The sequence below is a fragment of the Lontra canadensis genome, unplaced genomic scaffold (assembly GCF_010015895.1).
Source record: "Lontra canadensis isolate GAN:19392208 unplaced genomic scaffold, GSC_riverotter_1.0 scaffold125, whole genome shotgun sequence".
In the NCBI taxonomy this organism is placed as follows: Eukaryota; Metazoa; Chordata; class Mammalia; order Carnivora; family Mustelidae; genus Lontra; species Lontra canadensis.
Genome location: NW_022631119.1, coordinates 460,456 through 475,243, shown reverse-complemented (window position 1 = coordinate 475,243; position 14,788 = coordinate 460,456). Strand labels below are relative to the sequence as shown.

The 14,788-nt window shown below is 61.2% G+C and overlaps 1 protein-coding gene across 1 annotated transcript in view; it reads left to right on the top strand.

The window, feature by feature from the left end:
* Nucleotides 1-11,098, top strand: part of PEPD (peptidase D) — a 109,077-nt gene extending 97,979 nt beyond the window's left edge. Inside the window, exons 13-15 of the mRNA XM_032841746.1 lie at nucleotides 7,053-7,237; nucleotides 9,982-10,173; nucleotides 10,833-11,098. Coding sequence (XP_032697637.1) covers nucleotides 7,053-7,237; nucleotides 9,982-10,173; nucleotides 10,833-10,970 — 515 coding nt within the window. The 3' untranslated portion in view covers nucleotides 10,971-11,098. The remainder of the gene's footprint in view (nucleotides 1-7,052; nucleotides 7,238-9,981; nucleotides 10,174-10,832) is intronic.
* The last annotated feature ends 3,690 nt before the right edge of the window (nucleotides 11,099-14,788 follow it).

The following is a 14,788-nucleotide window of genomic DNA, read 5'->3' as shown; positions in this document are numbered from 1 at the left end:
AATGGTGGGTGGCTGCCGCAGGGCCCTCCGGGGGCCTGGCCATGACATCCTCGAAGGCTGGCATCCGAGCTCGCTCTGAAATTAGAGGGACCGTGCAGTCAGCCCGGCATCCCGTCATAGAGCCCTTCCTTAGAAAAGGAAGGTCCCCAGACTGTGGCCTCTCGAGCCTGGGGGTTGTGTGTTGGCTAAAGAACCCCGGGTCCTCCAGGCCAGGTGTTGGGAGGAGTCACAGCCTCAGTCAGGAGGCTGGGTTTGAGAGGGTATCAGTTTGAGAGGCACCCTGAGCAGCCTTTCCAGATGGGCCCCGTCTGGCCTCCGGGCCCCCAGCCAAGGCTGGGGAGCCGTGGAGCGATACTGGTGGACCCAGGCCCCTCCCGGCACCCTCACTGGTCCAGGCAGAGCTTGGCGGTCAGGGGAGTCTCAGGCTGGGGAACTCGGCCCCCAAGGGAAGACAAGAATGGAAAACCTGCAAGTTAAGCCCCTGCTGGGGTGACAAGGTGACAGGACTTGGGTGGTTTGGTGGTTGCAGAAGGAAAGGGGATCTTGTGTTCATCACTTGTTTAAGAAGCCTAGTCAGCCCGGGAGCGCAAACACAGGGAACCTTCCAGACGCTTGCTGCATGGAGGCAGAAGAGCATGGGATGCGGTGGCCGGTTCCCCTGTGGGGGAGGTACAGGAAGGGCGCTGGAAGGAATGGGCTGGGGGCCCCCCCATGGGCAGGGGGAGAGGGGGTCTGACCTTTAAACCAGGGAGGCATCCCCTGTTCCCAGTGAAGTCCTGCCTGGAGACACCGTCTCCAGTCACCTGGGGGCCATGACCCTCCCTGCTCTCTTCACTCTCTATGCCACAGCCCGGTGCTGTGGGGGCGCTCCCTAGTGTCTCCCTCCACCCCGTGGCCCGCAGCAGGAGCAGTTGTGAATTTAGATGTTCTGAAGTCCAGGCCAAGAGTTGGAAGGCCTGGCGCCCCCGCCCTCTGAGGTCGGAGCCAGGATCTGCTGTCTGTGAGCCCGTGAGGGGCCCTGTGCCCCGACCCCCCATGCTGGGTCCCTCGAGGAGGTGGTGGGGGTGGGCTGCAGCTCAGTGAGGGAGGGCTGGCGGGAGACCAGGTCCACACTCGAGAGCCAGGCAGGCAAAGTCAGGCCAACCAGTGCCTGGTGCTGGGGAGGGAGGGCAAGGGTTGGAGGGATGGCAGGCGAAGCTTCGGAAAGGCGGTCTCTTTGTTCAGCTCGGAGCTTCAGGGTTCGGGCCCCTGGCCCTGCTTAGCCTCTGCCCGGGGCTGAGACGGGGGTGAGGGCCCAGGCTGGCCTACCCCCACCTGCCCACCCATCCACAAGAAAGTCTGCTGGGACGTGGGTAGCACTTCCCCAGCCGCTGTCCTGGCCAACTGACAGGGCAGCCCCGATCCTGCCCAGAGAGTGGCCAGCCCACAGGCTAGTCCGCAGAGCCCCAGTTGCCTGAGAAGGGCCTGGTGCTCTGACCCCACACTCCCCTGCGTACTCTCGGGACAGGCAGAAGGCCTCAGGCCGGGCCAGGCTGTGCTCAGCTGAGCCCATCTCCATACACCGCATGAGGGGGGCCTCCCCCAGCACACAGTGGGGCACAGGCCGGGCCTGTACTGGGGCCTTAGCTTCCTCTCCTACCAGGGCTGGGGATTGTGACGCGCTGACCACCCCACCGGCAGTTCCCCAGGGCTGACCCTGTTGGGTCCCATGTGGCACCGGTCAAGCAGGGCTGCTCCAATGGGGACAGGTCACCTCCCCAGAGCTGCAAGGAGGCCGTGGCCAGGTCAGCCCCATGTCCTGTGCTAGCGGAAATGCCCCTGGTTTGTGGCTTCAGCTGCTCGGCCAAGACACACACACACAGAGACTGCACGACTGCTTCCTGCGGCTCGCAGGGGACAGTGAATGGACAGCCGGGGTGCAGCTAGTGCCCAGAGGAGCCGCACAGCACGACTGCAGCACACACGGAACCTGGGATCGGGGGGCAGGGGGGCGCTCCTCCCTGTCCCCCAGACAGCCAGGGAAGGGTGGCTGAGCTCACAGAGAGGGACCGCACAGGGTTTGAGGGCGCGGCATCCCGGAGAACGCCACCGCCATGCCTGCCCGCCCTGCAGGAGGGGCCTTATGCTGCCTTCTGGAATCGAGCTCTCCCTGGGTTCTGTGTCAGGCCCGGCGGCCCACCTGGGACAGACCAGTGGGTGTGCCACGGGGACCGCTCAACCCCTGCGAGGGAGGCCTGGATGATCCCAGCAGGAGCACCTCAGAGAAGGGTGTCCGTGGGCCACTGCCGTGGGGCCATTCTGTAGCCTCTGTGCCTCCCACCACTGCAGAGCAGTCAGGGCGACTGAAGTCCCCAGGCCCCCTGCAGCCTTGCCTCCCACTTGCCAGATGCTCCTCTCTCTCTGGGCTCACCTGCCCACCCTGGCCTCCTGCGCTTAGGCCACAGGCCCCCCCAAGCCCCACCCCTGACCCCACACCCCCACTGGGGCCCTGCAGAGAGGGTGTGGAGTGCATCCTGGGCTCAGAGCCCCACCGCTCCTGGGCTGCGAAAGCGGTGGGGGAGTCTCTATGCAAACAAGCCCCCCATCGCTCCCTTACTCCAGTGAGCAGGTGTGCACAGCTCCCCCCTCTCCCTGCTCTGCAGCGGTTAGGGTCCCGGTCACCTGCATGGAGGGGAGGTGCAGCCAATGGGAGGAGAGAAGGAGGTGCCCCTGTGGCCCCGCACATGTCTGCCATGGCCTGTGGTGGGGGTGCCTCTGCCAGCTTTGCCTCCCGATGGGCTGGAGTGGTCACTCTCCTGGAGCCTCTCCTTAGAGATGGCGACGCATGCAGGGGTGCGGCAGACGGAGGTGCGGGGACAGCGCCACATGGGCTTCCTCTGTGGCAGGAGTCAGGGCAGGGAGGGCTGACTGGTGAGGGCCCCCGTGTGGCCCTGCTGCCCTGAGAGCCCCCTGCTGGCTGTAGGGTGGTGGGCAAGTTCCCACCCTCCCTGGCCTCCTTTACGCGGGAGGGGTGGGGGTGTGGCACACAGGCTTCCGGAGCAGCCTTGCTCTGCTTAGCACGGAGGCGCCTGCAGTCGGGCGACACACTGCCCCCTGCCCTTCCTGCAGGGTGAATGGGTCCCCGGAGATCCTGGCAGCAGAGGGGTCTGGGGGGGTTGGTGGCTGGAGGCCCTCAGCCCCGCGCCAGCTTGGCCTACCAGACAGCTCCCTCCCCGCAGCCCACGGGCCTACCCTGGGACCCGGCCCCGCGCCTTGCTTGCGGCACCCCCAGAGCCTGGCGCACACAGGGTCTCCTGAGGGCCGTTGTCTTTGGATGAAGTGAGCTCTTTGTCTGGATTGTGAGGCTTCAGCTCTGCAGGCCTTCCTGGCCGAGCTCAGGCCCGAGGCCCTGAATCTGCCGCACTCTGGGCAGGAGGCCTCAGCCACCAAGGCTCCAAGGAGCCAGCCTGGGCCTGGGCCTGGGCCCCATCGGGTGAAGATGTCGCCTCAGGGGCATCAGGGGCATAGAAGACCAGCTATGACCTGGGGCTGTTCTGGGCATACACTGGGGCCTGGGCACCAGGGCTCTGGTCCCTTGGAGCCCACAGCCAGATAGAGGGTGGGAGGCGCAAACCCAGCTGCTAGGCTGGCACCCTGGGGTCTGAGTGTGCAGAGGGGCGGGGGCACACAGATCCCGGGCCCATGAGGTGACAGCACCGGCTGCAGCCAGGGCTCCTCCTTAGGCCTCCATTGGTCAGGCATGGAGCAGGACCTCCACCTCATGGAGAGGGTCCCTCCTCTCTGAGTGCACAGGCTTTGACCAGGCCACAGCGGGGCCTATATGCCATCCTCTGGCGGGAAGAGCTCTGACAGCACAGGAAGGGGCAGTCAGGGAGGGCTTCCTGGAGAAAGCCTTAACAGAGGCCCACAAGAAGAATGGGAGTGAGCATGGGCAGGGAGGGGCTTTGTCGAGGTGGTCCCAGCTAAGGGACCATTAGGTGGAAGGCATAGGGCAGTGCCAGCACCACCGGGGCTGGGGGCACAGGGGCGGGTGAGAGGGAGGCCAGGCTGAGGAACTTGGGGTTCTGTCCACAGGGCAGGGCCCAGCTTCGTGCAGAATACAGGGGGAACGAGGCACTGCAGGAAAGCAGCAAGAGGCCCACAGGGATCAGGAGTCAGATTCAGGAGATGTCCAGGGCAAAGGCGACAAGCTTCGGTGCTTGCTGGAGGGAGGAGGGCGGGCAGGGCTGGTGACGCCCAGTCTGCAGTGTGCTCCCCAGTGTGGCGTCCATCCGCAGTACGAGCGGCCCGAGGGGACCACCGGGCCTTCCGGCCGGCTGGCCACATGGGCCCCGAGGTGCCTGATGGCTGCTGACGGAGGGCTCGGTGGGGCCGGGGGAGCGCATCCACTCCTCCAGCCTAGCCCAAGGACAGCAACCTTCATACACTTCGGGGCCCCTGCCCTGGCCCAGGGTGTCGTAACCAGCATCCGGGCCAGACGCTGGGGCCAAGTTGCTGGAGGTTGAATCACTGTCACAACCCTAACCACACACAGGCAGCAGCCCCCTGCCAGCCACGAGCGCGTGTGCAAGACCAGCCCCGAGGAGCGCAGGCCAGGAGGATGGGAGGCGCCATGGGGACCGCCTGGGGCCCTCGCGTTCGGCCCCGGGAGGACAGGAGAGGAGCCGAGCTGCCGGCACAGAGTGTGATTTATACCTGACTCCCCGCTCTGCCGAGGCCACAGCCCACTTGGAAGTCGGCCGGGCTCAACATCAGGCTACTTCCTGGGGCTCCCCTCTAGCCACCCAAAAAGGCAAGAGAAGCGGAGTTGCTGTGGAGCCGGGGTGTCAGCCGCCGCCAGGGATGCCTTTCCTCCGCCCCAGGGGCCAGGCCAGCCAGGAGCGAGTCTGCAGAACTGCCGGGGCGCTTTTCGGCCTAGAGCCCCGGGGACAGGAGCAGAACTTTGGGAGGAGCCTGCTGTACTCTCCCTTGAACCAGCGTTTGCTAGGCCAGGCCTGGGGTGCCCAGGGGAGGCAGCGGCCCTCTGGTCCAGAGATAAGAGAAGCAAGCCGGCAGGCCCGGCTGGGGGACAGGGTGCAGGGAGGGGCATAACCGGGACCGTGGGGAGGGAGTGCTGACCGAGCCCCAGGGCCTGAGTTGCAGGCAGGGGGCTGATTCAGGCCTCCGTGTGCTTCTGTGACAGGTGGCCTGGCTTGGGAACGGCGAGGTAGACCCGGTCAGCCTCAGGGAGGAGCGAGGACACGAGGCTCAGGCTGGTGCCCCAGGAGCATGGCCAACATCAAGGGTTGAACGGGCATCTGGGTGGGCCAGTGACAGTCTCGGGGGGCTACTGACCCCTGGTACAGGCCAGAGCCTCTGCAGCTGGCTTTCTAGGGCCAGCATCGCAGCTCTTCGTGACAAAGAGAGGCATCTGAGGCTCAGGGAGGCGGGCGAGCTGCTGAGCTGGGATCCAGTGCCCAGCTTTCCATTTGAGGATGCCCAACTGTCCCAGAGCCTCCCACCTGGCTCTGTCTCCAGGGCTTAGAACCGGGCTCTCTGCTGTGCATGCGGGTAAAGCCAGAGCCCGGGATGCCACCTCCTCCACGGCACCCTGTGGCCCTTGGCAGGTAGAACAGAACAGGACTCGGGAGCTGGTCTCCAAGGAAGCTCTCTCTAGAGATGGGTCGTCTCCTCTCGGCCTCCCTGTGCCTGTGGCCAGGAGCTGGCCACTGCCCCCAGAGTGGGCCTCCTGCTCAGACCCTGGGGAGGCTGGGTCAGCTCTGTGCCTCTGTCCCGCCCAAGACCCCAACTGTGGGGCCTCTGCCCTGGTGTGGAAGGGGCCCACCTGGAGGCCTGGAACCCAGTGCATGTCTGAGGGGCCATGCCCCATGTCCCCAAGTGGGCTCTCCTCTCTCTCTCCTCCTGGATAGAGCCCTTGGGCTACCCCCTGCCAGCCACAGAGTTTCAGAGTCCTGAGCCCAGCCCTGCCAGCCCAGCCCTTGCCAGCACAGGGCCCAGCCAGGCCCCCGATGGTGTGGAATGCTGGGGTGCTCCGTCATCCATCATCCGTCGTGAGGCGGGTGGAGGGTGAGGACGGCAGGGCGTCGTGGGGATGCCTCCCGGGAGTCAGGCTCGCTCCCGAGGGCCGGCCCTGGCCTTTCTGGCTGGAGCACTGCACAGGGGTGTGTGCCCCCACCTTGTCTGCCTGGCACACTGGCCTCAGCCGGCACGTGGCTGCCCCAAACTCAGCCCGGCGGGGTGGGGCAGGGAGCTTCGCCGGCCTCCATCCTTGTGGGGTGCTTAGGCCAAGTGCCCAGTGCCTCAGAGTGAGGCTGAAGGTGGGGACTCCCCAGCCCCATGGGCTCTTTGCGGGCAGCTGTCTGAGAGCCCTGGGTGGAGCCCCTGGAGCTTGCTCACCCCGAAACTCGGTGCCCGGGGACGTGCTCTCCACGGTGACCTTTGCCTCGGAAACATGGGACAAAGATGAGTTTGATCAGGAGTCTGGGTGTCTGGGCTGCCACGGAGATGGTCCACCCCTGCTCGTAGCGGGCAGGGCCGCAGACCCCTGCCAGCCAGGCCGTGCCAGCTGCACCTTCACCCTGGAAACCTTTTTTCCCCAGTGGCTCTAGGGGTGAATCAGCCCCACTTTGGGGTGTGCAGGGATGCCCCCCCACAGCCTGACGCTCTGAGCTTGGTGTGGGGTTCTGTGAGGCTGCCCCCCATTTGCTGGGGACAGATGCTTTTGTCCTGCTGCTGCTCATGAGGGATCTTCCTGGGCTCCCCTGGTCCTGGAAGCCCGCACTGGCCGAGGGCAGACATAGCATGGGCTGGGGATGAGACCTAAGCTGGGCATCTGGCCATGGGCAACAGAAGCCTACCCCTGAAGGTGCGATGGAGAGGAAGGTCTTGAGATCCCTTAGAGTTGGCCCGGGCACGGCACCTGTGCCACCCACTTCCAGCCCTCCCGCCTCAGCTTGCCCGGGGGCTTCGTGGGTCCCACAAACCTTCCCTCGGGGAGCCTCGGCCAGGCGGCCACGCTCCACAGCTCATCATAGCCTCCTCTGGAGCCACAGGGGTCTGGTGGCCTGACATGCACCGTCTGGCCGACCGCATCCACCTGGAGGAGCTGGCCCGCATCGGCCTCCTGAGCGGCAGCATTGACGCCATGGTCCAGGCCCACCTGGGAGCCGTGTTCATGCCTCACGGGCTCGGCCACTTCCTGGGCATTGATGTGCACGATGTGGGAGGCTACCCTGAGGTAAGTGTGGACACGTGAGTGTGAGTGGCCCTCCCCAGGGCTCTGGGAGCCAGCTGGGGTGGAGTAAGGTCAGAGAAAGAGAAATGGGGTCCCAGAGCACCCCCTGCCCCTCCTCTCCTTGCACCCATTGCTTTGTGCCGGCCCTGGGCTGCTGTGGGCACCAGCGGGGGTGGGGTGAGGGGCGTTCCCAAAAGTGTGCCAGCATGCTGCCTCTGGTGGCCCCCGCCTTGGGGCCTGGTGGCAAATATGTGTGCTCTGCCTGGTGAGCCCCGGGCTATGCACAGGGTGGGGAGCCCCTGCCCTACGGGGTGGTAGATCTTTGGTTCCCACAGAGCAGTGGGAACCCGAGAGCTGGGTCTTCGGGATACCACAGCCATCATGTCCTGCCTCTGGCTTCACACAGGCCAGGGCGGTGAGGCACTGCCATGAGGCGGCTGACCCAGGTCCCTCTTGGGGCAAGCAGAGCCCAGCGCTGCTCACGGGCCTGGCAGCAATCCCAGCACAGCACGGCCCCGTGGCCTCCTGGTCTGCAGGCCCTCCAGGCCCCCTTAGCAGGGGAGGGAGGCTTCTGTGGGCATTTCCAGACAAGGCTTTCCCCTCCCCTTCCTACCCGCGGATTCTTGAAAGGACCACCCAGAGGGTGCTTTCAGCCAGCCTTGGGGAGGCCCTGCCCGGCAGGTGGCTGCAGCCTTTCCGGGCCCCGGGTGGGTGGGGGTGAGCCCGGCCCTGCCTCCTGGCCCGGAGCCCAAGGTGCAGGGGGCTGATTATGCAATCGGTGCACGCCCCGGGGCCCACCAGCCGGTTAGCCAAGACTAGGCCGGGCCTGTTGGCTGCAGGGTATTTTGAAAGCACGAAGGATGATTTTGGGGGGGGGGGGGATTGCTCAAGAGAAGCATTATTATTCAATTATTTTTTTCCTCAAGTGTAAACAGTTAAATTTGGAGAAACAAAATCAGTTTTAATTTCCTAATTTCTATCCATCACATTGTGTACAGGGAGCCAAGAGCAGGGCCTTCCAGACATTGTTAACTGAGATTCGTTATTCATTAGTCGCCAGAGCGCTTTTTTCCACCAGAGAAAATTGGCAGCAAACTGTTTTCTCTTTTCCAGTAAGCGGCCCTTTGTGCTCGCAGAGTCTATTCTTCTGACAGATAAACATTGTAGAAAAAATATGGCTTTTCCTATAAAAGTCATTTGTTTTATTTCAGGCCTTCAGACACATCTGGGTCTCCTCCGCCCTGTAAAGGCAGAGGCCCCGTCCGGCCCGCTGCCCTGGCGGAAGCTGGTGTGGACGCGGCACGGGCAGGCGCCCCCCACTGCCGCCAGGGCTTACGGCCTGGAGCTGGAGGGAAGCGAGCTTGGCCTCTCCCCTTGGGGGGGCTGCTCTGCGCAGCGCAGCCCCCGACACTGCCAGGGCCTGCTCGGGTGGCCTCCGTGGCAGGAGACTCCTGGGAGCTAATGCTCTGAAGGGATAAGGGTTGGTGGGCTGTGGCAGGGGCCCCTCCTTCTCTCCCCTCACCCACAATTGGAGGGCTGGTCCTGAAATTTCCAGAGGACTTGTTTCTGTCCAAGCCTGAGCAGACCGCCCTCCCCTGGGCACACCCACAGAGGCTAAGGGGGAGCGGGGAGACCTGAGCCTACCGGTTTGCTGCCTCTGCTGGACCCCTGGCTCTGACGACCTTGGGATGGAGGGAAAGGGACAGGCACAGACTTGAGATGGCCGAAGGCCGCTGGCCGGCCCCACAGCATCTCCCCTCTGAGCCCAGGGATGCATCCCCGGCCCTCCGGCCTCGCCCCTGTGGGCAGAAAGTGTCACGGGGTCGGGTGCTACTCCACACAGGCATCTGTGCCCAAAGCAGGAGGCATCAGGGGTCACGGTGCCTTGGTGTCCCCTCCTCTCCTCCGCCCCAGCCCAGCTCACGCCAGGTCAGGGTGGTTGTGCACGAGTTCCCCTGTGTGTCCCGCCATCCCCACCCTCACGGAATCCCGGTCACAGGCTTCCCTGCTGTGCCCAGCTGCAGAGGCCGAGCCAGCCTGTTTCTGGTTACCTTACATGAACCACTAATTGAAGTCTGATGTTCTTGGCCCCCAAACAGTCAGAAATGACAGCTCTGTCTCCAGCAGCTGGGCTTCCAGGGGGGAGCTGCGAGTGGGGCAGGGCAGGCTCCCAGCCCGACCAGGAAGGCTACTAGCTGCCCACTAGCTCAGGGGCCTGGGCCGGGGGCCGGGTCGGAGCCTTGTTGGAGCCTCAGCCCCGGGGCCACGCACACGGGCTCCGCATGCATCCGTGCATGTCCACAACCGCTGGCGCCTGCAGGCCCACCCTGGGGACAGCACCTGTCCCTCCTCCTGGAAGGCCCCAGGGAAAACCTGGGTCTCATCCTGGGGGAGTGGGACCCAGCATGGGAAGTGTCGAAGTTTCCTTAAGAGCTTTTTGGTTCTGCCATCTGTCTAGCCGGGACGGGGCCTGGGGGAGGCCAGCGGGCTAGGGCAGCTCCCCCAGGTCTGTGCACGTGGGGGTCCGTGGGGCTTCGTAGTCATGCTGGGGTTAACAAGGGGGCAGGAACCGGCCAAGCCCAGGGGTATCTGTGAGAGGGGAGGGTCTCCGCAGCCCCTGGGGCCAGCGCCAGCGCTCCTGGATGCAGGGAGGGCTCGCCCGGCGGGCCTGTGGCCATCCGACTGCCGCCACGGCACGCAGCCCTCCGTCCACACTGCAGTGCTCTGAGCCCTTCCTCTCCCCGCAGGGTGTGGAGCGCATCGATGAGCCCGGCCTGCGGAGCCTGCGCACCACACGGCACCTGGAGCCCGGCATGGTGCTCACCGTGGAGCCGGGCATTTACTTCATCGACCACCTCCTGGACGAGGCCCTGGCCGACCCGGCCCGCGCTTGCTTCTTCAACCGCGAGGTCCTGCAGCGCTTCCGGGGATTCGGCGGGGTGAGTGCCCACAGGCCCCACGTCCCGGCTCCCAGGACACCCGCACGCGCACCCTGCGGCGCGGCGCATCACCCCATCGTCTCGAGACAAGAGCCCTGGTGGGAGGGCGGACACTTCACTTCCTCTCTTGAGAAGGATCCGGCTTGTGCCTTCCCGTGGTCTGTCAAGACAGATGCAGATTCTACAAACCCTCCCCCCGACGCCCCCCACCCCCGCCCACCGGGCAAACAGATGGCCCTGGGGGAGGACCCTGCTTCTCACCGGGCCCCCGCAGAGGCCTGGAGGCCAGCCCCTTTTATCCCCGGCAGGACAGGCCGCTCCTCAGAAGGGACGCCTCTAACCAGCGGCTGGTCTGACCCTCTAATCTAGTGTGTGAGGCCAGAGCTCAGAAGGAATGAGAGTGTCTGTTGTTCTTTTTTTCTTTTTTTTTTTTCTTCCCAGTTTTTCTTTTTAGATGCGTCTGAGTAGGGGCAGGGTCGGTCAGCGGTGGGGGGGGGGGGGGGGATCTCAAGCAGACTTCCTGTTGAGCGTGGAGCCCGACACAGGGCTCGATCCCAGGGCCCATGAGATCATGACCTGAGCCGACACCCAAGAGTCAGGCACTCAACCCACTGAGCCCCCGCCCGGCGCCCCCATGAGTGTCTGTCATTGTGACGCAGGTCCGGATCGAGGAGGATGTCGTGGTGACCGCCAGCGGCATGGAACTGCTGACCTGTGTACCCCGCACGGTGGAGGAGATTGAAGCGTGCATGGCAGGCAGGGACAAGGCCTTCACTCCCTTCTCTGGCCCCAAGTAGAGCCAGCTGGGAGTGCCCACTGGGACCAGGGACCCAGCCTGCCACCTGTCTTCACAACGGGCAGCTTCCTGCCTGGCCCTCGAGCGGCAAGAGAGGGGTGCTCAGAAATCCCATGGCTGTGTCCAAGTTTGAGCTGTTTCCTTGGGGGAGTGGGACTCAACCCTCTGCAATCACACCTGAACCTGCTATTACTTTGCTTGAATGACGGTGGCTTAAAGTGCTAATGGAAAAGAATTCTGCTCTTTAGCAGCAACTAAGATGTGTCTTGCTGTCATTTGTATTATTCTGCTCAGGGAAGATCCATTTCCAGTGTTTTCTCTCAAAAATCAAATGCGCAGAGTAGAATCTGCAATAAAAACTTACCAAAAATGGTCCTTTGTACACAACTTCCTCCCTGTTCTTTCTCGCCCGGCAGCAGAGCCTGGCATGCGCGGACCTAGAAGCTGCTGGGACCCAGGGCTGGCGCTACCCTACACAGTGAACCTGTGGAGGAAGAAGCCTTTTCCACGTGGCTACTACCAGAAAGCTCGATTTCGGAAGGGGGCAGAATTTTTTGTGGCACTTAAGGCACAGTTCTGTAAAACCCGAGACTTGCAGGGATGTCTTGTCCTTGGTGCCCTTTCCATAGGGACATGCTAGCAAAGCCGGCATCCACCCGAACGATACGGCCACCTAGGGCAGCTCCGTGGCAGAGGTGAGCCTTCTCGTGTCTTCCATGTTTGCTCAGACCTTTTGTCTTCCCTAACTGTAACCCCACGGACCAAACTCCACTCAGGCAGGGAGCGTTCTGGGGCCAGCTAAGCCCAGTCCCGGCCGATGGCATAATGCCTATCCTCACCTCTGCTGGCCCAGTCCCCCGTCCCACGGCCTGCCCAGGCCAGAAGCTGGGAAGCTCTGTGCCAAACCGCTCCGGGCCTGTCTCTCCACAGCGCTCTCATCCAGGAGTTTCCGAGCCAAGGTGAAGGGACACCAGAGATGAAACCCCGACAGGTGGTAAACTCTGTAGGCCAAACTAGGCCTTTTGAGATGTCCCGGAAGCGTTGAGTACAAACCAATTTCTTCCTGTGGCTCTAACACAAAAGTGCTTGCAAAGTGACCACATTAAAATGAGACCACCTCGGTTCCAAATCACCATTTATCTCGTTGGCTTCTCAGACTGATCACAGCCACGTTTTTAGGCTTCCTACGTGCACAGGCAGTCCCTAAGTTATCTGTGACCTTGAGCGGTTGGCAGTGACGGTCTTGAGTGTCAGGAATCTCCATTCACCAAGGCTTCTCTGCCCCAGCTGCACCTGTTGGGGACACGTTCTGCCATCCGGGGTTTCACCTGTCCTCACCCCGAGAGAAACCCGGTTAAAGCGAGGCCGGCACGCTAAAGGGACAGTTTTGTTTGTGGGAAGAAACAGAGCCAGCTGCGTCACATCTTTCCCCTTCCTTTCCTTCAGACACCTCATACCAAAACTGCCTGTTTCACATACGTTTTCTGTGACTGCCAAGCAAGAAGGTCAAATGAGTAAGGGGCAATTCCCAGTAACTACATGTTCTTTGTTGCAGAGGGGTGCTGGGAGCATAGGTCTGACTGGTCTTGCCGGGGTCAGGGAGTAGGAACCCCTCCGGTGGTGCGGGGCGCGGGTGGCCGGCAGAGCCCACTCTATCCCGTGTTCTGCACCCAACTCCTCACACCTCCATTTCTGTATGCAGAAATGTATACAGCTTCAGAAACACCTGAGAGACCCTTCCAGAAAGCCGAACAGCACTCAAAAAGCCTTCTGAAACCCTGGATCTGCATATTCATTCACTCAATAACTAAGCATCTCCTCTGGGCCAGCGTAGTTTAAACCCACCGCGCCCCTGCTCTCTGAGCCTGTGGGTTCCCCGAGAGGCTTCGCCTTGAACAAGCACAAATCTCTTCACGGAAAAGTGCCATGAAGGAAAGTAACAGGGCTGGCCTTGTCTTGAAAGTCAGGGGGCTGGGCTGCGACAGGAAAAGCGAGACTAAATGAGGCATGATGACATGAGCTGTTCGAAGGCAGCCTGGAAAGAGCCTGGAAGAGCCCTGCGGCCAAAGCAAAGTAATAGGGGACAGAGGACAGAAGAAAAGCAAGTCCACAGATCAAGGGAGCCATGTCACAAGGAGACTGGGTTTCCCTCTGGGTGCAGTGGGGAACGAAAGAAGGTTCCAGAGAGCAGGCAGTGGTCCAAGGAGACCAAGTCCGGGCAAGAAGAGACGATGGTTCTGTGTGGTGGGGGAGGGAGGGGACACACATTCCGGGAGTAGAAGGGAAAGGTGGCAGAGCGGGAAGGCCTGGCCAGATGCCCCTTGGCTTCCAAGCCCAGTTCTGCACCCCGGGCCCTCCGGGCACCACTGCAGAGCTTCCAGGCCTAGAGCTGCGGGAGGAGTGTGTGGGGCAGTAGGAGATGACCTGGGGCTGGTGGTCTCCTCTGAGTACACACACGGTGCCCACGGGCTCTAGATACTCGCTGGCAGTGACCAAGCAGGTCCGAAAGTGCTTTTGCTGAAATAAGAGCTGTCACTTTCACAAACCATCTCTACAGAAAATTTCCCAAGACAAACTGTTTATGGGCTTCCAAATTACACCTACTTTGTAAAATAGGACGTACTACCCACAGAAATAATTACTGCACTACAATTGCCATTTAGATGCAGTAGGTAGAAACCTATTTCCCAAGACACGAAAATGGCTGAAGGATCACAGAAGAGTCTCTAAATGACATCTTCCCTTGAAACACTCAAATCAGCATGGATTCAGTATTGACTCATTCATTTGTAGAGACACTCTACAGCACCACGTAAATGAAGACGAGGTACACGCTATAAATTGTGCTGCTAGGGGAAAGGCCTTACTTCGACATTGCCATCTACTTCAAAGCCTCAAGAACTCATTTCTCCTGCCACTGTGTGAACGCAGACCACACACCAAGACACGAGGCATCTGAGCAGGCGTGCCAGCCACTGCCTTCTCTACCCTAGCCCAGGCTTCCGGGTTAGAGACCACCGGACAAAAAACAGCCCTGAAGAGGCACTCTATATTCGGAGGAAATGATGTTCCTATCCAATCAGGGAAATCTAGGCTTGGACAAAAGCACCTCTTGCTCCCTGCCCACCCCCCCACGCCCTCCTCCACCCGTCAGTGACCTTCACCCCTGCCCTGGGCTGGGAGCAGGAAAGACGGCTGAGCCTGCCTGCTCTTCAGAGCTCCTGGACATCTGGACTACTTCCTCAGTGTATATGAACAGAAAGAAACCCACAAGAAAATACAGTCATTATTCCAAAGTTTTTTTATTTCAAATTCATTGAAAGAAATAAAATTATATTTAAAAAAATAGAGTAATCTCACAAACTGAGGAAGGCCAGGAACACAAAGAACAAGGTAAAGGACTTTTACCTGAGAGGCAACTCTAACAGCTATAGAATAGACTTTCTCCTCCCTATCTTCTGTCACACAAAAAATTGCTTCCTATTCTAAGGCATCGAAAAGCACTCTGAGTGCTAACTGGGCTGTTCAGGTACAAAGTTTCAAGCCCTCTAATGGGGACTGAGAAACCTCAAAAGCTGATTTAATACCAAATATTAAACTGCACATACTACTTTTTTATGTATATTTCAGGATTTCACACTTGTGACCTAAATTTCAAACACCTGGTCATAAAAAATCGCTATCTTACTACGTCTTGGTAAGGTCCAAAGTATCCCAGCTCGCATTCCAGTCACCGCAAGGGGCCAGTCAGTGGAAGAGCTGCTCTGATCTCACCACCTGTTGCCAGTACCACCCAGAAAGCACCCATCTCGGATGACG